This window comes from Cyprinodon tularosa, unplaced genomic scaffold (genome assembly GCF_016077235.1).
Source record: "Cyprinodon tularosa strain WSP-4 unplaced genomic scaffold, ASM1607723v1 ctg416, whole genome shotgun sequence".
In the NCBI taxonomy this organism is placed as follows: Eukaryota; Metazoa; Chordata; class Actinopteri; order Cyprinodontiformes; family Cyprinodontidae; genus Cyprinodon; species Cyprinodon tularosa.
In genome coordinates, this window is record NW_024039137.1 from 387,323 (window position 1) to 413,644 (window position 26,322).

General features: G+C 38.7%; 1 protein-coding gene across 1 annotated transcript; it reads left to right on the forward strand.

Moving 5' to 3' along the window:
- Positions 1–354: 354 nt before the first annotated feature.
- Positions 355–23,433, forward strand: LOC119792260 (alpha-tectorin-like). Its single transcript, XM_038298831.1, has 25 exons — positions 355–375; positions 1,161–1,184; positions 1,376–1,393; positions 5,435–5,550; positions 5,639–5,917; positions 6,003–6,098; positions 6,418–6,583; positions 9,198–9,598; positions 9,687–10,263; positions 10,354–10,937; positions 12,083–12,635; positions 12,729–13,327; positions 14,401–14,555; positions 14,667–15,067; positions 15,192–15,388; positions 19,926–20,321; positions 20,411–20,694; positions 20,818–21,095; positions 21,196–21,315; positions 21,478–21,662; positions 21,741–21,901; positions 22,048–22,299; positions 22,394–22,553; positions 22,644–22,749; positions 22,840–23,433. Exons 3-25 carry the CDS (start codon positions 1,390–1,392, stop codon positions 22,932–22,934), a joined length of 6,165 nt encoding a protein of 2,054 aa, XP_038154759.1. The 5' UTR covers positions 355–375; positions 1,161–1,184; positions 1,376–1,389; the 3' UTR covers positions 22,935–23,433.
- Positions 23,434–26,322: the final 2,889 nt, after the last annotated feature.

Consider the following 26,322-nt stretch of genomic DNA (forward strand, 5'->3'; position numbering starts at 1 on the left):
GTCTTACAGGTGGAATGGCAACTCAGAACTTGGGTAGGTGAATTTGTCTGTTGATCTTAAAAAAGTGTAATGAATTAACATGAGATGTTTTTGCATTATGTGAATTTTTATGTGTTTTATAGGTGTAATGACAACTCAGAACTCAGGTGGGTTAAAACTTTGTGTCTCAATCTTTAAAAAAGGTGAAATGAACACTGGATAGTTTAGCAAAATGTAAATCATTATGTGTTTTATAGGTGGAATGGCAACTCAGAACTTGGGTGGGTTGAATCTGTCTGTCCATCTTAAAAAGGTGTAATTAATCAACTTTAGATGTTTTAGCATTTGATAATTGTTTTTTGTGTCTTATAGGTGGAACAACAACTCAGAACTCAGGTGGGTTAATACTTCCTGCTGTCTGTCTGTCAATCATAAAATGTAATGAAAAAATGCATTTATTTCAGCAAATGTAAATCATTATGTTTTTTATAGGTGGAATGACAACTCAGAATTTGGGTGAGTTGGATCTGTCAGTCGATCTTAAAAAGGTTTAATTAATTAACATTAGATGTTTTAGCATTTGGTAAATTGTTATTTGTGTCTTATAGGTGGAACAACAACCCAGAACTTAGGTGGGTTAATACTTCCTGCTGTTTGCCTGTCAATCATAAGATGTAATGAAAAAATACATTTATTTCAGCAAATGTAAATCATTATGTTTTTTATAGGTGGAATGACAACTCAGAATTTGGGTGAGTTGGATCTGTCAGTCGATCTTAAAAAGGTTTAATTAATTAACATTAGATGTTTTAGCATTTGGTAAATTGTTATTTGTGTCTTATAGGTGGAACAACAACCCAGAACTTAGGTGGGTTAATACTTCCTGCTGTTTGCCTGTCAATCATAAGATGTAATGAAAAAATACATTTATTTCAGCAAGTGTAAATCATTATGTGTTTTATAGGTGGAACAACAACTCAGAACTCAGGTGGGTTAAAACTTTGTTTGTCTCTTGATCTTTAAAACGGTGTAATGAACACTGGTTAGTTCAGCATAATGTAAATTATGTGTTTTATAGTTGGAATGGCAACTTAGAATTTGGCTGGGTTGAATCTGTCGATCTATAATGAATTACCATTAGATATATAAGCATTATGTAAATGGTTATTTGTGTTTTATAGGCGGAGTGACAACTCAGAACCCAGGTGTGTTGATTCTCTCTGTCTGTCTGAATGTTATTGCTACAGAAATGCACTAATCAGATTTTTTCAGGGGTCTCAGATTTTCAAGTTTTTAAAACAATGAATAAATGAAAATGAATAATTAAGAAATATGAATTATAAATATCATTAGGTATTTTCATATTATGTTTAATATTAATTTTCTGGCATTGTAGGTGTAAACTCAACGATGGGTAAGTGGAATCTGTCTATCTATCTAACCCTCTATCCATCAATGTGTCTACCTATAATTTAGGGTGCTGACAAATGTGTCATTATATGGTAGGCTAAGATACTATAGATTAATTTTAAACCTGCTAGGTTTAGAGAGTTTTTGACCTTGAAAATATAGAACAAAAAAACGACCACATAGTTATCCATTGTAAGGTCCTGATAAATCTTTAAAGGTAACATGCTGATGAAGGTTCTCCGTCATCCAGGTCATAGTCATTCCGTAAAAATTGAAAAAATATCCACTGGACTTGGTTTCCAAGATTTGAAGACGTTTCGCCACCTCTCCTAAATGTTACCTTTAAAGGTTACATTTAAATTTCAGTCTTGTCCAAGTTTAAGGAATGCTTCCCTAATACTAGGGAGGCTCTGTTCAGGATTTTTACCACCAAACCAGACCGGTAATTATGGCTGATCACACTGGCTGTTAGTTTTCTGATATAGGAGTATATATATACGAATAAAAAACATAACAGAAAACTGTTCTGATAAATAAATACCTTTATTATACTTTTATTCTTTATTCACCTTTGACCCTGCATGGTGGAGTGTGTTGCTGGCCTCTGGTCCACCTATATGGAGAGTCATTTTGTTCCATCCATCCATCCATCCATCCATCCATCCATCCATCCATCCATCCATCCATCCATCCATCCATCCATCCATCCATCCATCCATCCATCCTGTTATTGATAATTTGTTAATAAATATTTCATTAAATAAATATCCCCATGAAATAAAAACAATGTTACAATATTTTTTAATCTTATTTCATTATATCATATTTAATGATTTTTTATTCCATCAAAGATTTATTATTTATTGTATTTACTTACGGTATTTAATAATGGAGTATTATTTTATGACAATTGTAATGTTACTTTATGTATTATTAAGTGACTTATTTTTAACTTTGTTTTACATTTTAAGCTCCTTTATTTCATGTTCTAATATTCAAATTAGGAGGCGGTGTTTTATTATTAGGGCGCCGCTGGTTAGGAATTGTGGAATGCATCTGCTTTGAAGCTTCTGAATTATTCCATTTATGATGACAAATCAAATCAGAATAGTCCCTCACGCTGAGCTGTGTTGAATATGATCCGTGCCTTATCAAGGTCTCCATAAATAATCTAATTATGGAACTAAAAGTAGTTATTTCAATCCTTGAATATTAAAAGAATGTTTAACTACATATTTAAAAAATATTTCTGAGCCAATTGGTTACATTTTACATTCTCTCCATTAAACTGCTTGTCATCATCTATGAGCAAAATATAATTGCACCATTTTTATCTGCTTTTTAGTTGTTTGTTTTTGTTTTTCCAGATTATACATTATATGCCATAAGTTTAAAATAAAAGGAAAAAATATACAGGTGCTGGTCATAAAATTAGAATATCATGAAAAAGTAGATTGATTTCAGTAATTCCATTTAAAAAGTGAAACTTGTATATTATATTCATACATTACATACAAACTCATATATTTCAGATGTTTATTTTGTTTAATTTTGATGATTACAAATGACAACAAATGAAAATCTCAAATTCATCATATCAGAAAATTAGAATATTACTGAAGACCAATAAAAACAAAGGATTTATAGAAATGTTGGCCAACTGAAAAGTATGAACATGAAAAGTATGAGCATGTACAGCACTCAGTATTTAGTTGGGCCTCCTTTGGCCTGTATTACTGCAGCAATGCGGCGTGGCATGGAGTCGATCAGTCTGTGGCACTGCTCAGGTGTTATGATAGCCCAGGTTGCTCTAATAGTGGCTTTTAGCTCTTCTGAATTGTTGGGTCTGGTGTATTGCATCTTCTTCTTCACAATACCCCATAGATTTTCTATGGGGTTAAGGTCAGGAGAGTTTGCTGGCCAATTAAGAACAGGGATACCATGGTCCTTCAACCAGGTACTGGTAGCTTTGGCACTGTGTGCAGGTGCCAAGTCCTGTTGGAAAATGAAATCTGCATCTCCAAAAAGTTGGTCAGCTGCAGGAAGCATGAAGTGCTCTAAAACTTCCTGGTATGTGGCTGCGTTGACCCTGGACCTCAGAAAACACAATGGACCAACACCAGCAGATGACATGGCACCCCAAACCATCACTGACTGTGGAAACTTTACACTGGACTTCAAGCAACGTGGATGAAGTGCCTCTCTTCTTTTCCTCCAGACTCTGGGACCTTGATTTCCAAAGGAAATGCAAAATTTACTTTCATCAGAGAACATGACTTTGGACCACTCACCAGCAGTCCAGTCCTGTTTCTCTTTAGCCCAGGCAAGACGCTTCTGACGCTGTCTGTGGTTCAAGAGTGGCTTGACACAAGGAATGCGACAGCAGAAACCCATGTCTTTCATACGTCTGTGTGTGGTGGTTCTTGAAGCACTCACTCCAGCTGCAGTCCACTCTTTGTGAATCTCCCCCACATTTTTGAATGGGTTTTGTTTCACAATCCTCTCCAGGGTGCGGTTATCTCTCTTGCTTGTACACTTTTTTCGACCACATCTTTTCCTTCCCTTCGCCTCTCTATTAATGTGCTTGGACACTGAGCTCTGTGAACAGCCAGCCTCTTTAGCGATGACCTTTTGTGTCTTGCCCTCCTTGTGCAAGGTGTCGATGGTCGTCTTTTGGACAACTGTCAAGTCAGCAGTCTTCCCCATGATTGTGTAGCCTATAGAACTAGACTGAAAGACCATTTAAAGGCTTTTGCAGGTGGTTTGAGTTAATTAGCTGATTAGAGTGTGGCACCAGGGGCCATCAATTTTGAACCTTTTCACAATATTCTAATTTTCTGATATGATGAATTTGAGATTTTCATTTGTTGTCATTTGTAATCATCAAAATTAAACAAAATAAACATCTGAAATATATGAGTTTGTATGTAATGTATGAATATAATATACAAGTTTCACTTTTTAAATGGAATTACTGAAATCAATCTACTTTTTCATGATATTCTAATTTTATGACCAGCACCTGTATAAATCCAAAGCCGAAAAAGTTGCGTTGGAACCCATTCCTAGGACCAATCCGGCCCAGACGAGTGATATTATTGTCTTAAAAGTTTTGGGGTGCTTCAGTTTTCAGACATGGTAAAATCAGTTGAATAAATCTACAAAGATCAGAAGCATTCTCTTGAATGCTCACAAAAAATCAATCGATCAATTCTTTTCTGATTACCAGCGCTGCCTGACAGATTAAACTGATTTAATTATACGAGCAGGAAAAAAAAGGAGCTTAAAATGAAAAATGGAGTTATGAAATTAAAAATCACCAAATAGGTAAAGTGGCTTTGAAAAACAAAAGTGTCACGAAATAATACTCCATTGCGGCTTAAATACAAAAATAAAAATAAAAGTAAATGCATAATAAAATAAATAAACTACATAATTTATAAATCTTTGATTAAAATTAAAATTTCATAAAATGAAATTAAAATTACTCTAACGCATTACATTTTCTTTCATGGGGATATTCATTTATTTAATGGAATATCTATGGACAATTTATCAATAGCAGTATTTATTCTCTTATGAATGAAATGGCTCTCTATACACCTCCTCCGTGACTCTTGGCATTTAACTATATATTCACTTTTATTTACACTTTTTGTAGTCTCTTCACACTTTATTTACACTCTTTTACACTCTTGAAGTATTTGGCAAGTCATTGCTGCAAAAAAGGCTTATTTAGGAAATTTATTTTAAAAAGCATTGCAGCAGTACAAGTCAATGTTAAAATGGATGTGAATGTAACAATATTACAACTGATATAATAATATTTTGGCACAGATAACCCCCCCTTTTTTTTAAAAGAATGTTAGTGTTTAATATGTTGCAAAAAGATCTTGAAGTGTCCCAGCTGAGTTTGGATATTACAGAATTTTAGCAGAATTGGAGTGTTTTAATTACCAATATTTTAGGCCAAAGATCTGTTTCATAAATACGTGTATTCAATTTGTTTTCAATGTGTTTCTTTCTTTATTTTTTGTATTTAAAGGACCTCTTTACCCAATTGCTGGACAAACAACTCAACCAGCTCTTGATGGAAGCTCCCCTCAGATTATTCTACAACGACCTTTTGTGTATTTTGGAACGCAGTATAATCAGATTTATGTATGTCAAGAATGTCAAACATATTGAAATGAAGAATAGTTTCTAATTTACCAGATCATTCACCCCCCCCCCCCCTTTTTTTTTTTAGGTGAACCATAATGGACACATGACCTTTGACAGTCCATGGTGGATGTACATACCTCAAAGTTTTCCAATGTATGGAAGCAGGGATATAATTGCTCCATTTTGGACTGACTTTGACAACAGATGGACCGGTCTGGTGTACTATAAGCAATACACAAATGGCAGCATTCTCAACCAGGCAACAGAGGACATCAACAAATATTTCCCACAATTCAACTTTAATGCTAACTGGGTCTTTGTAGCAACTTGGTATGAAATGCCCTATTGGCTTCACCAAAATGCAGTAGGTTTTTGTTCTACTCTTTGAAATGTATTATGTCTATGTTTTTCTCTAAACATCCTACTACAATATTTTTGTCTATTTTCAGCGAACAACAGTCCAGGCTGTCTTGATATCTGGGGGCCAGTACTCCTTTGTACTGATGAACTATGGGAAAATAACCCCTCCATCTTGGAATGTACAGGTTCGATTTAATTGTTCATTTTAATTTTTTGCTTCATTCATTTTATTAATTATTTCATTAAGTGATATTAAATAATTATCTAATGTGTATTTCTATTAAGTATTTTTCAATTGTTTTTTGGGATTTTTTTATTTTCTTTGTGGTACAACCCTTTGAATAGTCTTACTCCTGAAATGTGCTTTATAAACAAACTTGCTTTGTCTGGAGCTCCTAAATGCAAATGTTGTGGTATTAAACCTTAAATCTCCACCTTTCACTTTGAGTGTTAATACTCAGAAGTTTTAAGATTTAAATATTCAATATAACTCTGTATTTTCAGGTTGGATATGACACAGTCAATTCCACTCACCATCTCACTGTTCCTGGATCCTTCTCCAGTAATGTTTCAGGCAATTACTCAGTTTTCCGTGATGGGAGTAACGTCAACGTGCCTGGTCGCTGGGCTTTCAGACTTGATCATGGATCAAGAGGCTGCACTTTTCAAAGTGAGATATATAGATGTGTAGCACACTCTGACAAATTACTGATCTGTTGCAGTGCAAGTGCAAATATCAATATGATGGATAATTATGCTTACTTTCAGTTAGAGACAATATAGGATAAATATAATCAACCACAAAACATGTCACCTGTGTTTTAAAGAGAAATCTATAAAATGGAAGTAGTTTGAGCTGCTATAGTTTTTACACTGTATCACTTCCATCTGAGTTATTTACTCTCTTAAGAATGTTTTTTATAAACATTTCTACCTTGCACCTGGATTTTTACAATTAAAAAAAAAAGTTGATAAAACTTTTGAGATTCAGGCAGTAACAATGTGTGTTTTAATTTCATACATGCTAATGTTTTAGTAACTGTCCACAATGAATTTGAACACAGCATATGCTTTCATTTTACAGAAAGTAAGGGAAAATGATTTGGGAAATGAGTTTCCGCTTAAAAATAAGTACACATTTACTGCTAAAAGGTGAAGAATACAAGTTTGATTGCCCCTGGGGTCCATTTCACAAAGCAGAATTACTGAAAACTCAAAGTTTTATAAACCTGAAATATGGTAAACTCTGAGTTTTCCATTTTTACAAATTGAGTTTAATCAATCTCTGTTTCAGTCACCGTAGCAACATTCTCCCCAGAGCTAAGCTGGTCGGGTACACGTTTTGTTCAGTAAACTTAGAGTGTCCTCTGTCTCCGCACTCCTTACAGCCAATCACGTTGTTTTATTTCCTGATTAGTCCGATTTTTGTTTGGTTTTTTTTTTGCATAAAAAAAAAAATCAATCCTTAGGTCCACTAGACACATTAGCTTTTAAAAACAAACATTGCATGTCTGTTCGACGGGGACCTTATAAAATAATGATCTGCACTTTTTCACAGAGAAAAAAATATTTATAGGGAGAGGATTCAAATAACTCAGTTGACAGGCTATAAAATATATTTGTTTTTAATTTGTTTTATATGAGCAGCATGCAGATCATTTAATTTGTATTAATTCATTTTTACAGTACATGAAGAACTTCTGAAATTAATTTTAGATTACATATAACTAGGTTAATTCTGCCTGGGGATAAGGAATTACTTTAGGGTTAGGATTAATTCAGTGATAACAAACTACTAAGCCTACTGGCACAATTTGAAGCCATCCCATGGGACTGATAACCTCTAATAATGACCATTTATTGGGATGATAACATGCGAAACAACTGCAAACAGCTTCTTAGTATTTGCTGTGTAAAAGAAGCCAGAATGCTCATCATCTCATGGGATGTTCCTTCTATTCAAGCAATGTTTTAGACTTCATCTCATCTGCTGCCAGGTGATTTCACCAAAATAGAATACACTGATCCACTTTCATTCAGGGAATAAACCTCTAATGTTATCGTGGTGACAACAGGCTATGGCAAAATTTCTTGATATTTACGACTATATCAAAATTGCTAAATACTAAATATGTATTCCTGATACAGTATCTGAAAAAAATTTTTTTTCCCTGTCAAAATTACAATTTCAAACAAAATGATATTCTTCACATCTAGAATAAATATTATGGATGTTTAGAAATAAACTAGGCCTATAGCACTCCAAATTCCTATTGTTACTGGTCAGTATAGTATTTTGACTATGAAGAAACGTTCATGGTGAATTACAGTTCAGTCTAGGTATGTGATTTTGATCAGGAAGAATCTTATTTTAGTTTTCTACAAATGGAACAATAGAGATGAGGGTGCTTTTAATACATGTAAAAATGTCCTGCTATTGAGGACTCCATATACACTTACGCATTAACTCAAGCAACAATTTTCTCCTTTGCCATCTTCCTTTTCTTTGCATAGCGCTGTTTTTCTATCTTTTAAACACATTCTCTATTTTTTTCCACTTTATCATTAAAATCTCTACTTCATTTGGGGTGGAATTGGCACTTCCTGTTGCCTGTTGTCATGGTGACTCTTCATATTGAGGTTCCATTGATAATAGCTTTTAAAACTTGTTAAGCGAGTGTTCAACTCTGAGTGGACCTACTAAGAGTTGATTGAACTAATTCATAGCAGCAATTTTGAAACCGAAAACTCAGAGTTCCGGACCTTAATCTAGATCAATTTAGAGTTGCGGATTTGAATCTGAGTTTGTTAAACCTGCTTTGTGAAAAGAACCCCTTTTACTATTCATTGTAAAAATAAAATGTGCTAAAATATATTTCACAAGGTCACAGATTTCTGTTATTATTTGGTTATGTTTAGGCATATAGCGGATGTTTACAATTAGAATTAGCTTTCTTGTTGGATGACTAAACACTTTCAACTTTATCTGTACCTCTGTTGCACCTTTTATAAAAAAAAAATTGTAAATAAACGATGAATCCTTAGGTGGTAAAGGTAAACAACATAAATTTTGTATAATAAACATTTGTCAAAATATTAGTTCAATATTTGACAATGTGAATGCTCATTATAAGTTGTTTTTTAATGGAATTTAATAGTGTTGTTAATATTTCCTTTGTATATCCATAGTCATTTAGAATTCATTTTGAAATGGAGCTGATGTAAAATTACTATAAGAGCATTAGTAGGGTGCTTTTTAACACTTTCGTTTTGTTTCTTTGAAGACATGTCTGTTCAAATTGGGGACTCTTTCTGGAGTGACAGCACTTGTGCACAGAAGTGCACCTGCACCAGGGCAGGGCTGCAGTGCTACAATGACCCCTGCTCCTTTTCCCAAATTTGTCGGCCAGCTTCCTTTCAGTACTCCTGCCAGACAGTGCGAAGACGTACCTGCACCATCAGCGGGGATCCACATTACTACACCTTTGACAACTCAGTGTTTCACTTTCAGGGTACATGTACTTATGTTCTGTCAGAACAGTGTCAGAATGAGTTGCCTTACTATAGAGTGGAGGGGAAGAACGAGCATCGTGGCAGCACTCATGTTTCATGGACACGATTGGTCAAAGTCTTTGTCTATAATGAAACTATTGAACTTGTTAAAGGTCATCATGGTGTGGCTAAGGTAAAAGGACTCTCCTATTTACAGTAATATAAGGTAAGCTTTTCCTGTGTTGTTTATATTTATACCATTTTTTTTTTGTTGCTCTCAGATTAATGGAAACTTTGCCACAGCTCCATTCTCCCTTAGACACGGCACTATCCAAGTTTATCAATCAGGTTTTTCTCTGACAGTCAGCACTGACTTTGGTGTCATGGTGTCATACGACATGAATCACTATGTCCAGATCAGTGTGCCCTACACGTACCAGAATAACACCTGTGGCCTATGTGGAAACTTCAACAATCACCCTGAAGATGACTTTCGAACCCGTGAAGGTGAAGTAGTGAGCTCTGATGTGGTTTTTGCAAACAGCTGGAAGGCACCAGGGGATGATGAGCCCGGCTGTGAGGCTCAGTGTGGAGGATTGGCCTGTGCCGCCTGCTCAGCAGATCAATCAGCATTGTACAGAAATTCTGCTCACTGTGGTATTCTTGAGGACAGTTCAGGACCGTTTGCTGCCTGCCATCAACAACTCCCTCCAGGATCCTTTGTGGACAGCTGTGTGTATGATCTGTGTGTCGGCGGAGGGTATCAACCCATTTTGTGCCAAGCGCTTAATGTCTACTCAAGTCAGTGTCAACAAAATGGTATCCAGCCACAAACCTGGCGGAGTTCTAACTTCTGTGGTATGTCGGTCAGTCCGTTTAATTTTGCTATAAAAGTGTAAGTACTGGTAAATGTACAAATAAGGAATATCTTCCTTTCCTTGTGTTTAGAAATTCCTTGCCCAACTAATAGCCACTTTGAGGCCCAAGGTACAGGATGTCCAGCCACATGCGTCAACCCTAATTCCACCCACAACTGCCCCCTCCCTAATCAGGAGAGCTGTGTCTGTGATTCAGGCTACATCCTAAGTGGTGGTGTCTGTGTCCCTCATGCTGAGTGTGGCTGCAGCTTTGAGGGTCAGTACTATCGCTCAGGAGAAACTGTCATATTGGATGCAGACTGCGGGAGGCGCTGCAGTTGTAGCTATGGCTCCATGAGCTGCAGCCCTCACAGCTGTGGTCAACATGAGTCCTGCAGGGTGGAGGATGGAGAAAGAGGTTGCAAACCAAACAGCTTTTCAACATGTTGGATAAGAGGCCCAGGATCATATCAAACATTTGATGGGCTGATGTACCAGTACCCAGGAGCATGTCGCTTGACACTTGCTAATGTCATTGGATCTTCAAATCACTCACACTTCATGGTTACTGAGGAAAAAGTTCCAACGGGGGTACAAAGTTTTTCCAAAGTCCTAAAGTTTGAGGCAGAGGGAACACATATTGCCATTGGGCTGTCAAATAGTGGCACTGTTCAGGTGAGTGATTCAAATCATTTTCTAAGGATAAGTTGAGCAAAACAACACAAAATAAGAAAGACACTCCTGGATAGGTGTCGAAACATCCTCAGCAAAAACTGAGCCAAAGTTTGATTGCCCCCTCCTTAAGCCTGTTTTGTAGTTGCCATATCCTAGATGACTGAAAATTTACACTGCTATTAAATTAAATGTAGCATTAGTTTGTTTGAACACTTTTCCATAAAATCAATTTTGATCAACCTAAGTTATTACGATACAAGATACATTTTGCTGCATGCATTAAAATTTGATTTAGATTCTGCTACAAGGTTTCAAACAATGTAATATAACAATACTGTGATATTTGCATGATTAATATCTTACTGGTGTTGTAACCTATACAAAAATACTTTAAAAACAAATGCTGAAACAGAATAACCAAACTCTTAAGTCCTTTGAATAACTATACAGTATGAGCAAACACTGTTGAAGAACAGAGCTTAAAGTGCTTCAAGTAACATTGTTCTAAAAAGTTTGGCCCATTATAGTGTTTGATCATGTTTTTGATTACCCCGTCTGAATCCAAGGAGGGTTTTTTCTCAAATAGTGTACATAAAGAAGGAAACATGAGTAAGCATTAGCATAATTTATCCCTGTCATAGTTAGCAAAATCATTGATATTAGCACAAATTGCAGAGGAAGACCTCACCTTCTATGTCAGGCCTTTTTTGATCTTGACCATTCAACTGAGGAACCAGCAAAATGTCAGAGAGCTTCTACATGCTTTTCAGTTTATCCAAAAGTCAGCGAGGTTGACCAGGTGACTCCCCCAAAGCCCCCAGTCAGTATATCCATTTGGCTAACTTACACAGAAAGTCGACAGATACAGAAATGAACAGATATAGTAACAGTTGTTTAAAACAGAGAATACGATAAAAAGAAATGAATCTTCAACAATATCTCACGGACAGTTTAGTACAATGATCTAAAACCTTGGTAGTGTTAAAAGTAGCAGGGAAAATATCTATAAATGTATCACTACTACTGAATAAATTAATAAATGCTGAATGTTTCTGAATTTCTACATACATTTAAAAATACTGTGCACATTGACTCGTGTTTTCCACAGAAAAAAATATTTATTTTTTATTTTTGATGTGTTAAAGGTTGATGGTCAGCTAAATAGACTACCCTTCAGCTCTGGGTCTAACAGAATCCGCATCTTCCAAAGCAGCACTCATAGTATCATCCTTCGTACAGCCTTTGGTGTAACTGTACAGACTGTCTGGCCTCACTTTGTGGGTATCACTGCACCAAGTGTCTACAGTGGGTTATTAGGTGGACTTTGTGGAAATTACAACGATGACCAGCATGATGATTTCCGTACACCCAATGGCACTCTGGTCAGTGATTCTCAGGTGTTTGGGAACAGTTGGCGAGGTGGATCCCTGGCAGATCATTGTGTGGAAAGCAGATATCATAACTCTGCAGCCAATTTCAGTTCCAGTGAGTACTGTGGAGTTATTAGCTCTCACTCTGGGCCTTTTACATCATGTTGGGGTGCAGTGGACCCAGGGCTGCAAGTTAATGCATGTGTGGAGATCCTCCAGGGCTCCAGAGATCCAGCGCCAAAACTCTGTGAGGTCCTACAAGATTATGCACTGATGTGTCAACACAATGGGGTTTCCCTTGAACAATGGAGGAATGCAACTGGCTGTGGTATGTTTTTTTGCCCCAGTTGATAGAGAGGTCTTTTAAATGGAAATATAACTTCATTATTTTAAACAAATGTGTACCTTTTCATCCTTCCAGAACTTACCTGTCCTTCAAACAGCCACTATGAATTCTGTGGAAGTTCATGTCCATCGTCCTGTCCCAGCCTCTCTTTCCCCTTCACCTGTGACACTCAGTGCCAGGATGGGTGTCAGTGTGATGATGGGTTTGTTCTGAATGGTAACCAGTGTGTCCCACCAACATCATGTGGATGTTATCATGAAGGGCGCTATCGGCAAGCTGGTGAACAGTTCTGGGATGGTGAAGAATGTCAGAGCTTTTGCACCTGTAATGGTGTTACTGGTGTAGTCCAGTGTTCCCCCAACACATGTGGACCTCAGGAGTCCTGCCGTGTTGTTGGGGGCGAATTTGGCTGCCATCCCAACCCTCATGGCATCTGTTCTGCTTCTGGAGACCCTCACTATCTCACCTTTGATGGCAAGGCCTATGACTTCCAGGGAACCTGCCGCTATGTTCTGGCAACAGTTTGCAATGAAACTGAAGGCCTTCATATGTTTTCTGTGAAAGCAAAAAACGAACCCTGGTTCGGGTTGCCAGTTTCTATCACTGCTGAAGTTTTTGTTGATGTCTTGGGCTATCAAGTGCGCTTGTCCAGAAACAACAGGGGAACCGTGGAGGTAAGTCACACATTCCTGGATAGAAAATTGATGAAGCTGTTTAAGGGGGTCTTTACAGACTGGATTGAAAACCTCTTAAAGGAATAGTACACCCAAAACATGATTAGCCTTCATTTTCTACTCACCCCATGCCGAACAACACTCTGGAGTACTTTTTTGATATCTCAAATGCATCTGGAGTTTTGGAGGCTTCTTGCTGTCTGCTGACATTCAAATAATGGAGGTCCATAGCGCCCGAGGCAGAAAGGTCCATAAAAGTCCACAAAAAACGTGTCAATATTCCTCCATACTGCTCGTCCAATGTATTCCAAGTGTCCTGAGTGGGTAGCGTCCATAATTTACTCGAAACGAAGTCATTTAGAATGTTTTTAGAGCATAAACAGTAGTGTATAGGATTTCCTCAAAGCGCGTTCATGAGTCTACGGAAACCGCGGCAGACCAAACCAGATGAAAAGCGCATTCAGCGTCTGGTCTGCCGATAATGCAAGCGTAGAAGAAGAAATGTGCTGTTTACCTGTGCAAAGAAAGAAACAACGAAAGAAAAATGTCTGAGTACTTCAGTGTTGAGGAAGAGCATGAGTTCTTTGCCGAGCTGAATGCGCACTTTCATCTGGTTTGGTCTGCTGCGGTTTCCGTAGACTCGTGAACGCGCTTTTAGGAAATCCTATACACTACTGTTTATGCTCTAAAAACATTCTAAATGACTTTGTTTCGAGTAAATTATGGATGCTACCCACTCAGGACACTTGGATTACATTGGACGAGCAGTATGGAGGAATATTGACACGTTTTTTGTGGACTTTTATGGACCTTTCTGCCTCGGGCACCATAGACCTCCATTATTTGAATGTCAGCAGACAGCAAGAAGCCTCCCAGATCTCCAGATGCATTTGAGATATCAAAAATGTACTCCAGAGTGTTGTTCAGCATGGGGGTGAGTAGAAAATGAAGGCTAATCATGTTTTGGGTGTACTATTCCTTTAAACTACAAAAAGATTCAGTTTTAAAAATCTAAATGGGTTATATTCCACAAATTTGGTTAAAAGTCCAGGGATAATTGTTCTACTTCACAGGTGAATGGATTTACCAGAAACCTGCCAGTTGTCTTTAATGGAAGCCTGTCTATTTTTGGAAGTGGATCCCAAACATTTGTCAATGCAGACTTTGGATTGAGTGTTATATATGATGGAAGTAGCACAGTGTCCATTTCTGTGCCCCCAACATACAGGTAGCCTTCCCACTGTTTGACTAAGCTAAAATTAAACCTGATATTTATTTCAGTTAATTCATTTTTCCAGATTACGCAATGCATAATTTCAGTGTATCTTATCTCCATCAGAGGTAGTATGTGCGGTCTTTGTGGGAACTTCAATGGTAATCAAAATGATGACTTTCACTCCCCAAGTGGAGCAGTGGTCAACACTCCAGATGCTTTTGGGGCAGCCTGGAAGGTTCCTGGGAACTACACCTGCAGTGATGGCTGTGGGTCCTCATGCCCTCAATGCAATGATGACCAATCTGCCAGGTCCCAATGTGAGGTGATTCAGGCAGCTGACGGCCCCTTCAGCTTCTGCCATGAGGTGGTGGATCCATCACCATATTTCAGTGACTGTGTCTTTGATGTCTGTGTGTCTGGAAATCGGGGCAATGATCTTCTGTGCAGGGCCCTTGAAACATATGTCAGTGCCTGTCAGTCTGCTAATGTCCATGTCTATCCTTGGAGACAAAACACCACCTGCAGTAAGTATAAAAGACTCTTTGATATTAGGGTAATCAATTGAACAAGTGTTTTGAACCATTGCATCTGCTCTCTTTAAACTTGTTTTATCCGGCTCATCGTATTTTTTTCCCCTGCCATGTAAAGGAATTGAGTGCCCAGTCGACAGTCATTATGAGCTGTGCGGAACAGATTGTGGCAACACCTGTGCCAGCAGCATTGATGCCCCCTGTGACCATGTTTGCTCTGAGGGATGTTTCTGTGATGATGGTTTTTCCAGGAGTGGAAGCAGCTGTGTTCCTGTGGAAAGTTGTGGCTGCCAATATGAGGGCTTCTACTTCAATGTAGGCCATTTTAGTCAATTGTTTCTCTTTAATTATAGTTTTAAAATGAATTTAGAGATGTGTAAGGTAAAGGTCCAAAAAGAACCTTTATACTGGCTTTGGAAAATTGAATATTATATTATACCAGTGTCTTATTGCATAATACTATTTGCAAAATTGGATGACAGTGATATCGTTTAGGATTTTCCTCAAACGTTGAACTGTAGAATCACAAACCTTTTATACATCTCAACAATATGTTAAAACATTAATTGAGATCTAAAGGTTTAATTTGATAGGTTTTGATCTTTTGATAGGTATAATCACAACATTTCAACACTCTTAAGCCTCCCTAGTAAGGTCTATTCCAGGGTTCTGGAAAGGAGGGTCCTTCGGATAGTCGAAACTCGGATTCAGGAGGAGCAGTGTGGTTTTCATCCTGGCCATGAAACATTGGATCAGCTCTACACCCTCAGCAGGATCCTGGAGGGTGCATGGGAGTTTGCCAAACCAGTCTACATGTGTTTTGTGGATCTGGAGAAGGCATTCAACCGTGTCCCTCAGGGTTACTGTGGGGGCTACTCTGGGAGTATGGAGTACCAGGCCCTTTTATAAGTGCTGTTAGGTCCCTGTACGACCGGTGTCAGAACCTAGTCCACATTGCAGGCAGTAAGTCAGACTCATTTCCAGTGAGCTTTGGACTCTGCCAAGATTTCCCTTTGTCACCGATTCTGTTCATAACTTTTATGGACAGAATTTCTAGGCGCAGCCAAGGTGTTGAGGGTATCTATTTTGGTGGCCTTAGGATTGCGTTCTGTTGGCTCCATCAGGGCATTAACTACAGCTCTCACTCGAGCGATTCGCAGCTGAGAGTGAAGTGACCAGGATGAGGATCAATGCCTCCAAATCTGAGACCATGGTCTTAAACGGAAAAGGATAGAGTGCCTTTTCCAGGTTGAGGAAGATGTACTGCCCCTAGAGGAGGAGTTTAAGTATCTTGGGGTCTTGTTTACGAATGAGGGGAAGATTGAGTGGGAGATTGATAGGCGGCTTGGTGCGGCGTCTGCTGTGAAGCATGCACTGTACCACTCTGTTGTGGTGAAGAGAGAGCTGAACCATAAAGCAAAGCTCTCGATTTACTAGTCAATCTATGTTCTTACTCTCATCTATGGTCATGAGCTTTGGGTCATGGCGGAAAAAACAAGATCCCGGATACAGGCGACTGAAATGAGTTTTCTCCATAGTGCGTCTGGGCTCTCCCTTAGAGCTATGGTGAGGAGTTCAGTCATCCGGGAAGGACTCAGAGCAGGGCTGCTGTTCCGCCACATCCAGTGGAACCAGTTGAGGTGGCTTGGCCATCTGATTAGGATGCCCCCTGGGGAGGTGTTCAGGGCACATCCACTGGGAGCGGGCACAGTGGGAGACCCAGGACACACTGGCGGGACTATGTTTCTCGGCTTGCCTGGGAACGCCTTTGAATTCCCCCAGAGTAGCTGGCCTAAGTGGCTGGGGAGAGGGACGTCTTGGCCTCCCTACTGAAGCTGCTACCCCCGTGACCCGACCCCGGATAATTCAATTCAATTCAGTTTATTTATATAGCGCCAAATTCACAACACATGTCATCTCAAGGCACTTTACAGTTCAACCAGATCATACAGTCAAATTGATACAAAGTTTTCTATCTAAGGAAAACCAGTTGATTGCATTGACTCATTGACTCAAATACAATCCCCCACACTAAGCACGCTTGTAGCGACAGTGGAGAGGAAAAACTCCCTTTTAACAGGAAGAAACCTCCAGCAGAACCAGGCTCAGTGTGAGCGGCCATCTGCCGAGGCCGACTGGGGTTCAAGGAGACAGAAGCAGAGATACAAAAAGCAGCTGTAAAAGGCGGCCCCGTCCAGGAAACACACAGCCAGGCAGACGAGCTCCAAGGCAGCTCCCATGCCAGAGGACGAAGAGAGCACATCCACTCAGTCACGGTCAGAGAAACAGGACCACACTGGAAAACAGGCCGATCTCCAACATCTATTAACAAGGGTGTTGATAGAAGCAGCACAGCTGATGTTTTTTTCCAGGATGACGTCACAGCCAAACAGGAACAGACGAGGCAAAGCTACTCTGAGGAAAAGCAGAGAGAGCAGAAGGTTAGAGATTGAACTAACAGATTCTGCAGAATAGGAGAACAGAGAGAGAATGAAGCAGAATGATGAAATGGGGGTCCCTATGTCCTCCAAAAGTCTAAGCCTATAGCAGCATAACTATAGAGATAGCTCAGGATAACCTGAGCCACCCTAACTATAAGCTTTATCAAAAATGAAAGTTTTAAGCCTAGCCTTAAAAGTAGACAGGGTGTCTGCCTCACGGACTAAAACTGGTAGTTGGTTCCACAGGAGAGGAGCCTGATAACTAAAAGATCTGCCTCCCATTCTACTTTTAGAAATTCTAGGAACCACTAGTAAACCTGCAGATTGAGAGCGAAGTGCTCTGTTAGGAACATAAGGAACAATCAGATCTCTGATATAAGATGGAGCTTGGCCATTTAAGGCTTTATATGTGAGAAGGAGGATTTTAAATTCTATTCTTGATTTAACAGGAAGCCAATGAAGAGAAGCCAGGATAGGAGAGATATGATCTCTCTTTTTCATTTTCATTAGAACTCTGGCTGCAGCATTTTGGATCAGCTGAAGGCTTTTAACTACAGTTTGTGGACTTCCTGATAGTAAAGAATTACAATAGTCCAGCCTTGAAGTAACAAATGCATGGACTAGTTTCTCAGCATCACCCCTGGACAGGATATTTCAAATTTTTGCAATGTTCCTCAGATGAAAGAAGGAAATTCTAGAAACCTCTTTGATATGGGATTTAAATGACAGGTCCTGATCAAAAATAACACCAAGATTTTTTACTTTATTATCTGAAATCAGTTTAATCCCATCCAAATGAAGTGACTGGCTAATCAGTTTCTTTTTCAGAGACTCTGGTCCAAAGACTATAACTTCTGTTTTGTCTGCATTCAGAAGCAGAAAATTAAGAGTCATCCAGGTTTTTATGTCTTCAAGACATGCCTGTAATCTATGTAATGGGTTAGCTTCATCTGGATTTATAGACAGATATAGCTGGGTATCATCAGCATAACAGTGGAAATTAATCCCATGCTGTCTAATAATTCTACCAATTGGGAGCATGTATAAAGTAAAGAGAATTGGTCCTAGCACTGATCCCTGTGGTACTCCACAGGTAACCTTTGAGCGTGTTGAAGATCTATCATTAACATGAACAAACTGAATTCGATCAGATAGATAAGATTTAAACCAGTCTAGTGCTGTTCCTTTAATTCCAACAAAATATTCAAGTCTTTCTAAAAGAATATTATGGTCAACTGTATCAAATGCAGCACTAAGATCCAACAGGACGAGCACAGATACAAGTCCATTATCTGAGGCCATGAGAATATCATTAGTGACTTTCACCAGAGCTGTTTCAGTGCTATGATGAGCTCTAAAGCCAGACTGAAACTCTTCAAAAAGTTCATTATGGTGGAAGTGATCGCAAACTTGTTTGGCAACTACTTTCTCAAGAATTTTGGATAAGAAAGGAAGATTGGATATAGGTCTATAATTGACCAAGTCATCTGGGTCAAGAGACGGTTTCTTAAGCAGAGGTTTAATTACAGCAATCTTAAAAGCTTTAGGTACATATCCCTGTAACAGAGATAGATTAATCACATCTAAAATGGAGGAGGAGATCAAAGGGAATACCTCCTTAAATAACCTGGTTGGAACTGGATCTAACATACAAGTTGAAGGCTTAGATGAAGACAATAATTTTGCTAATTCAGAGAGTTCAACTGGATCAAAGCAGTCTAAACCCGGTTCAGATTCCATGACTACCTCAGGTACAATCGCGGATAGAGGAGTGCTTATGATCTTATTTTTAATAAGATCAATCTTATCTTATAAGCAGAGGAAGATGGATGGATGGATGGATGGATGGATGGATGGCATTCATACATCATAGCAAAATTTTTAAAAATCATCAGATCAAGTAAAAGAAGCCAGTATACATGTTTCACTTTCTGAAACATGAAACCAGTATTTTCTGGGATGATAAATTGTTTAACGTTTTTTTAGAGAGATAGATTACTTAATAGTTATGCATCAATAGATAAGATTAATAATAGTTACTAAATGGAACTCAACAATAAATGGAGTGGTGCCCTTAACCAGATGAAATGTAAAATAAAATGCTAAATAAAAATATATCTTGTTACATAACACAGGATTTAAAGCTAGGACTCAAAGGATCATCTAATCCAGCAGTAACAAAATTAAACAAAATATGACTTCTCTTGCATTTAAGTACCATCAATTATGCAACAAATTCTGTGTTCAGATCAGAGATTCCTCAGTCAATTTATGAACACCTAGAATGAAAGGAAGTTCAGTTTTTTAAACTATGATTTGAAGAAGCTTTATATAATCATATTCCTTCTCCGGGAGCTGCATTTCTTTTGTATTATACCTACGAATGATTTCATGTTTTTGTCACCTGTAAGGCTGGTGAGTCCTTCTGGACAGATGGATGCTCCAAGAGATGTGAATGTCAAGCGCCCAATGTCCTCAACTGCTATCCCTCATCATGCACTCCTGCACAAGAATGCTCTATTAGAGATGGTCGGCTGGGCTGTCAGGATGCAATGTCTACCTGTACTGTATGGGGTGACCCACATTACAACACCTTCGATGGAGCTCTGGCTCATTTTCAGGGAACATGCTCTTACATCATTACTGAGACCTTGAGCCAAAGCGAAAATGAAACTCACTATAAAGTAGTGGCCACCAACAACCACAGAGGGAACAACCATGTGTCATTTGTGTCATCGGTTCATGTATACCTCTCAAATCCTCAAGAGAATGTTCATGTCAGGCTTGGACCTAACAAGAGAGTGAAGGTAAACTTTATATTACATTTAGAATAAATGACAGTTTTTTTTATGTGTTCAAACCTTCTTTCTTACTCCCTGAACTCTCATCATAACAGGTGAATGGAGCTGAGGTCTCTCTTCCCACCACTGCAGGAATCTTTGGTCAGGTGATGAGGCAGGGAAGGTTCCTAGTGTTTGATGCTGTTGATGTCGTAATCCAATTTGATGGCCGCAGTACCTTACGTGTAAGAATGGGCCGCCACTATCAAAACAGAGTCACTGGAATGTGTGGGAACTTCAACAGTGATCCTACTGATGACAAAGTTTTGCCCAACGGTACATTGGCCCAAAACGACAACCATTTTGGCCACAGCTGGAAATCAGGGACAAGTCAAGCAGGGTGAGATCAGACTTTTTCTGTGTTTACTCCCAAATATTTACCTCCACCTAAACATTTACCTCTGTATTTTTTATGTGATTTTACCGTCTTTAAAATCTCTCAAATGTTTCACAAATTTTCTAGATGTGGAGCCACAGATGACAGAAGTGGTGGCGGATTGGATGACTGCCGCTTTATAGAGGAATACAGTGAACTCTGCCGAGTCATCACCAACACCAGTGGCCCATTCAGTTCCTGCCATCTCCACTCTGACCCGCAGCCATTTTTCACATCATGTGTTTATGATCTCTGCCTCTACACACCAGCTAATGGAATGCTGTGCTCAGCGGTCTCTGCTTATGAGGAATCCTGCAACATTTTGGGTTTAAATATTCCTGATTGGCGTTCTCCTTTGAACTGTGGTATGTTATCTTGGTTAAATGGATTCAAAAAACCAGATTGTTATGATTGATAGATGCTCATGTTTTTGTAAATGTCTCTGCCATTTCTTATTTAATTCAGCTGAGACAGACCCATGTGAGCAGCTGGAATGTGCAGATTACGAGTGGTGTGGAAAGAAAGATGGTGTATACGGCTGCTTCTGTGATGAGCACCATCATAGACCCAACAATGAGAGCTACGGTAATAAAAACCCAATCAAATCTTTTTTTTCTTCACATGAAGAGTTGCATGATCCAACATTTTTACACTGAGACTTCAGTTCTGTTTCTTCCAAAGTTTAACGCAGAATCCTTCTTATTTACTGCATAAGCTGGTCACTAAACCTGTTGTGTTCCTGAGCAGACTCAAGCATCCAATGTGCCAGCAGTTCAGGCAACATGTCAATATCTCGCTGTCAGCTTTTTGAAGCTGGCTTCCATCCCACTGCTCTCCACCTACGAGATTCCTCCTGCAATGGGACTCTGCAGGACGGACGCCTGGTCTTCCACTTTGACAATGACAACCATCTGTGTGGGACAGCTCTTAGGGTACAGTTCACAGCATCTTTTATAAGAGTAAAAATATGTTACTACAATCAACTGACATGAGTTTATTTCACTGTTTAGAGCAATGGAACTCACTTCATGTACGAGAACACCATTCAGGGGAACGTGGATCCTCATGGAGGTCTAATCAGCCGTCAGAGAAACCTTCATCTGCAGTTCTCCTGTATTTACCCTCTGGCTCAGGCACTGTCAATGGCTGTTGGTATTAATCCTCTTGAGAGGTATTACCGTTTTTTTATTTCCAGTTCTAATTCTGTATGTTGTACTGTAACCAGTAATTATGTACACTCAAATTACTTAAAGAACTAGCTTTCTTAGGCTATCAGAGATATTAAACCAGATGGTCCAATGAATGTTTGTTCTGCAGCATTTTGAGGAAGAAGCTTCCAATTGGCACCGGATCATATCGTATGAGAATGATCCCATATGAAGACGAAAACTTCCTCTTCCCACTCAGCAGTAACAGAAACATAGAAATGGAGGTTGATGAGATGTTTTATGTGGAAGTGAAAACAGAAGGAGTGGATCAGCATCAGTTTTCCACGGTTCTGGACTCTTGCTGGGCCACACCAGTCAATCAGGCCAACTACCCTGTTCGCTGGAATCTCATTATTTCACAGTAAATGAGGAAATATTGTCTCTTATAACCTTACATTGTTATTTTACTCTCTGCTGGCTGAAATTCTCACTCCTGCATGTGTGTTGTTACTCAGATGTCCTAATCCAGAAGATGGAACAGTAGAGATGATTCAAAACGGTGTCTCCACTGTAGCGCGTTTCTCCTTCAGAATGTTCACCTTTACCAACCACACAGAGATTTTCTTGCACTGCAGTGTACATTTGTGTCTCCTGAGAAACAACAACTGTACAGCTGTAAGTGGCATCGTGTGCTTAGCGCAGCTATATCATGTATCACACGATGCAACTCCAAAGGCTTTAAATAACGTCTTGCTTCTGTTGCAGCACTGCTATCCTGGACACCACAGCCGATTCCAGAGGGACATATCTTACCATGACTCTGCAGCTCTATCACTTGGGCCATTAGTCCTCAGATCACAACAGAAGACTGGTAAAGTTCTCTAAAGCTTTCCATGCTTTGTAAAGGCAGGTATATTATTATGACTGATTGACATACTCCTTACTTGTGTATTTTTTGCAGGTGCACAAATCCAAAGAAATGAGGCTTCAGGCTGTCTGACATCATCTGTTACCCTGATTGTCAGCTTGTTAATGGCCAGAATTTTTGTAAATTGAGATCAATGAAGAATCATACTTTAAAACACAGTGTATTTTGTCACATGATTGATGGTGGTTAGAGGCCTTTTTAGTTTTGTTTCTTGTACTTGTAATTGGGTGGGGAAAATATGTATGTTATTAACAGAAATTCTATTTCTTTGCTTTGTTCTTTAATTAATAGAAAAAATCTTAAATGTTTATCTATTGATGCATAAAGTTAAATTCTCAAACATATTTGTTTAAAAATTGGCCAACCTTATTCACAACTGAAAATTCTGATTTGTTACCTGAAGTAACACAGATACATTATTTACATTTGTGCAAATATTTAACATCTGAAGCACCACTGTTTTCCAGAAAAATTGTGGGATTTTTTTGGGGCTGTTACTTGCTGGTAATATCAGAGAATGTGAACTATTTACTACTTTTGTGAGTTTTAGGGTTACATATATAGAGGGCTAAATAACGTTTCGAGGAAAGATGTTAAAGTGTCAAATATAATCTAATGGGTATGATTTTTTTTAATATTGCAATTCTGTTTAATGTTTTATTTGGTACAGGAAGATATATATGCTTGATTTAAAGTGCTCTAAAAATAAAGTTGATGGTGATGATGATGATGATGATGATGATGATGATGATGATGATGATGATGATGATGATGATGATGATGACGATGATGATGATGGTGATGAAAATGAAAAGATTAATAAAGGTTTTGATTTATTTGGTTGCTTGCTTTTCTCCTATTTCCTGTTAATAAACATTTCATTGAACTCAATAAAATAAAAACAAAGCACAGACTTTAGAACATTACAAGTATCAGTTACTAATGGAGTTTACAGAGTGTGAGACCCCGTTTTCATATGATGAAAGGGAGGAGGAGGGGGTTCGGCCTCAGCTCTGTGTGGGTCCGTCTCACCGGAACATTGAGTTGTGTCCTATCTAAAAGGAAATATCAACAGTTCAGCAACGTTGGTAGAGCAAGATAATGTTGAAAGTGTGATATAGTCCAGTTTAGAGTTCAAGAGTTCAACAGTCTGATGGCAGTGGGGAAAAAGTTGTTGGACCTGCAGCAGATCCTGCGAAGCCTCTTCCTAGGCATGTTCTCACGTTCTTCCAGTCTGAGGCAGTAGTCTCCACACCACACAGTGAGGCAGCTGGTCAGAATGCTCTTATTACATTAATTAAAATATAGGAAAAATAGCAGAATATAAGCAAGTAAAAGTAAAAAAACATGATAAAGGCAGGCAATGGAACAAATAAAACAGTTGGACTAAAATATTTAATGCTACTTCATTTTAAAGTTTAACTTCAACAATCAAGGGCAGTTGTACACAAATAGGTTTCAAAGGCATTCAGCACTTTTATAGCCTTCTGGGAGTTTGTTCCAGAGAAATGGACCAAAGGAATTAAATGCTTTTGTCTATCATCTATCAGATGATTAGTGGCCCCATTGGCAGTCTTTTTTATTATTTAGCTGAGGGGGTTCGGGCCTATGAAAAACAGCAAAACGGTGCATTTCTCTGTTTGCAAGTTGTTTGAAGTTAGCTTCAAGTGTCTTTTTTAACAGCCTCGTGGAGTTTGCATTTAAGGCTCTTAAAATGCTCTTGATCTTGTACAGCTTTAGGCATTCTAGGATTCATAGGTGATTCATTGAGTCTTGGCTTTCTTGTAATCAACCCAGGCTGTACAAAGGTTTGTTTTTCTGGTCTTACAGTCTCGGGCAACTGTTCTGTTAGCCAGTATTCAGTGTTTGGCTCTTATGGTGCCTTTATGTGCATCTGTCATGTGTTGATCCATTTGCCTGCTTATTTTTGCCGCTATGATGCCTAAGAAGTACTTCCACATTGTGGAGAGACAGGTATCTTCGGACAATATTATCATTATCAGGACTATTCTGCCCTCTGTCACCTGTTCTGGGTGGGTCCCACTCTTTAATAGCCTGGTCATTATTTGTGCTGCTAGGAATTCATGGAAGGAAGTCACTATCTTTAGCCAGTAGGTGTGGATCATGTCTAGGCTTGGTGCGGTCCAGATCTTTAGACCTTGGAGTCTTCATTAGAGGTCTATCACTCTGAAGTTCACTAGATCTTCAGGGAGGTTCACAGGGTCAGTTCTTAGGTATTTTATCCACTGTGCATGATTGGTATGTGAGGCTTCTTTCTCCCAGGTACTTTTCCAGTATTGTTCAGTCTCCAGCCTTGTTGGGCTAGCTGTTGTGTTTTTACACTGCCATTCGGAATATACCTTAGTTGGTTCAGTGGAAAACAGTTAATTAATTAATCTGGCTTTGATCTCTTTGACGTATCTCTTCAGTTGGGCAGCCAAGGCTTAAGCCCAGAATACACGATTTTGTGTCCGATCCAACAGAAAATCGTTGTTGGATGAGGTTTTGGCATTTAACTCTCTTTGAAAGTCAATGGGGATGATCACACCCGACACAATTTCACTCAAGGGCACATTTATAAAACTATTAATACTTATAGCAAAACCACTCACAGCATTTGCAATGGAGGGAGCAAGAAGAGTAATAATTAGAGGAGGTAGAGGAAGAGGACATGGAGCTGAAGAAGTAGGAGAAAGAGGAAGAGGAGGTAAGCTACGTCATCATATTACCATAGGGCTGCTTTGGTCCAAAACTGGTTTACAGATCACCTACTCTACATTGCACTCAACCTCACACTCTTCATTCTTGAATTCAATAGTCGCTACAAGCATGCTTTATGTGACGGATCGCCTTAAAGTCAATGAGTCGATGCAATCAACTAGCTTTCCTTAGATAGAAAACTTTGAACCAATCTGACTGTAGGATCTGGTTAAATTGTCTCTGTAAATACCTTGAGATGACATGTATTGTGAATTGGCACTCTATAAATAAACTGAATTGAATTGAAGAGTTCTTCTCTGCCTGGCGCTGGAAGGTGTATGATGGCCATCCCCATCAATGCATAGCCCTTTTAACACAACGAAGCAGACATGTGGGGATATTGACTAGGCATCATGTTTGGCCTGAATACAGGACTCCAGGAGATATTTTCCCTGGTGCCTTGGATAATAGGACATTGCATGTGGATAAAATCTTGTCGCCTGACCCAGAGAGAAGACCCAATGTTTGTTTGTTTTTTCTCAGTAATTTTGTGTTTTGACTTGGAAAAAAAATATATATATATTGTTTGTTTTGATGTGAGTAAATAAACATCAATACTTGAAGTTTGGATCCCAGATGTGTTTTTATTTATGATATCAGTGTGTAGTTGGCACATTGAGTGCTTACTAATATGATGGCTGGTGTTACCTGTTTGATACAAAAAAAATTTTTTTTATGAAGATTTGAAGAGTTAAGCAAGATTTATTAGCGTTTGCAAGAGAACTACAATTTTGCTGATTTGGTGAAAGGTTTTCT

Coding starts and splice junctions, on each gene's coding strand:
- LOC119792260 (XM_038298831.1), top strand. Junction 14,556..14,666: donor TCTGTGCCCCCAACATACAG/GTAGCCTTCCCA, acceptor TATCTCCATCAG/AGGTAGTATGTGCGGTCTTT. Junction 21,096..21,195: donor GCGTTCTCCTTTGAACTGTG/GTATGTTATCTT, acceptor TATTTAATTCAG/CTGAGACAGACCCATGTGAG.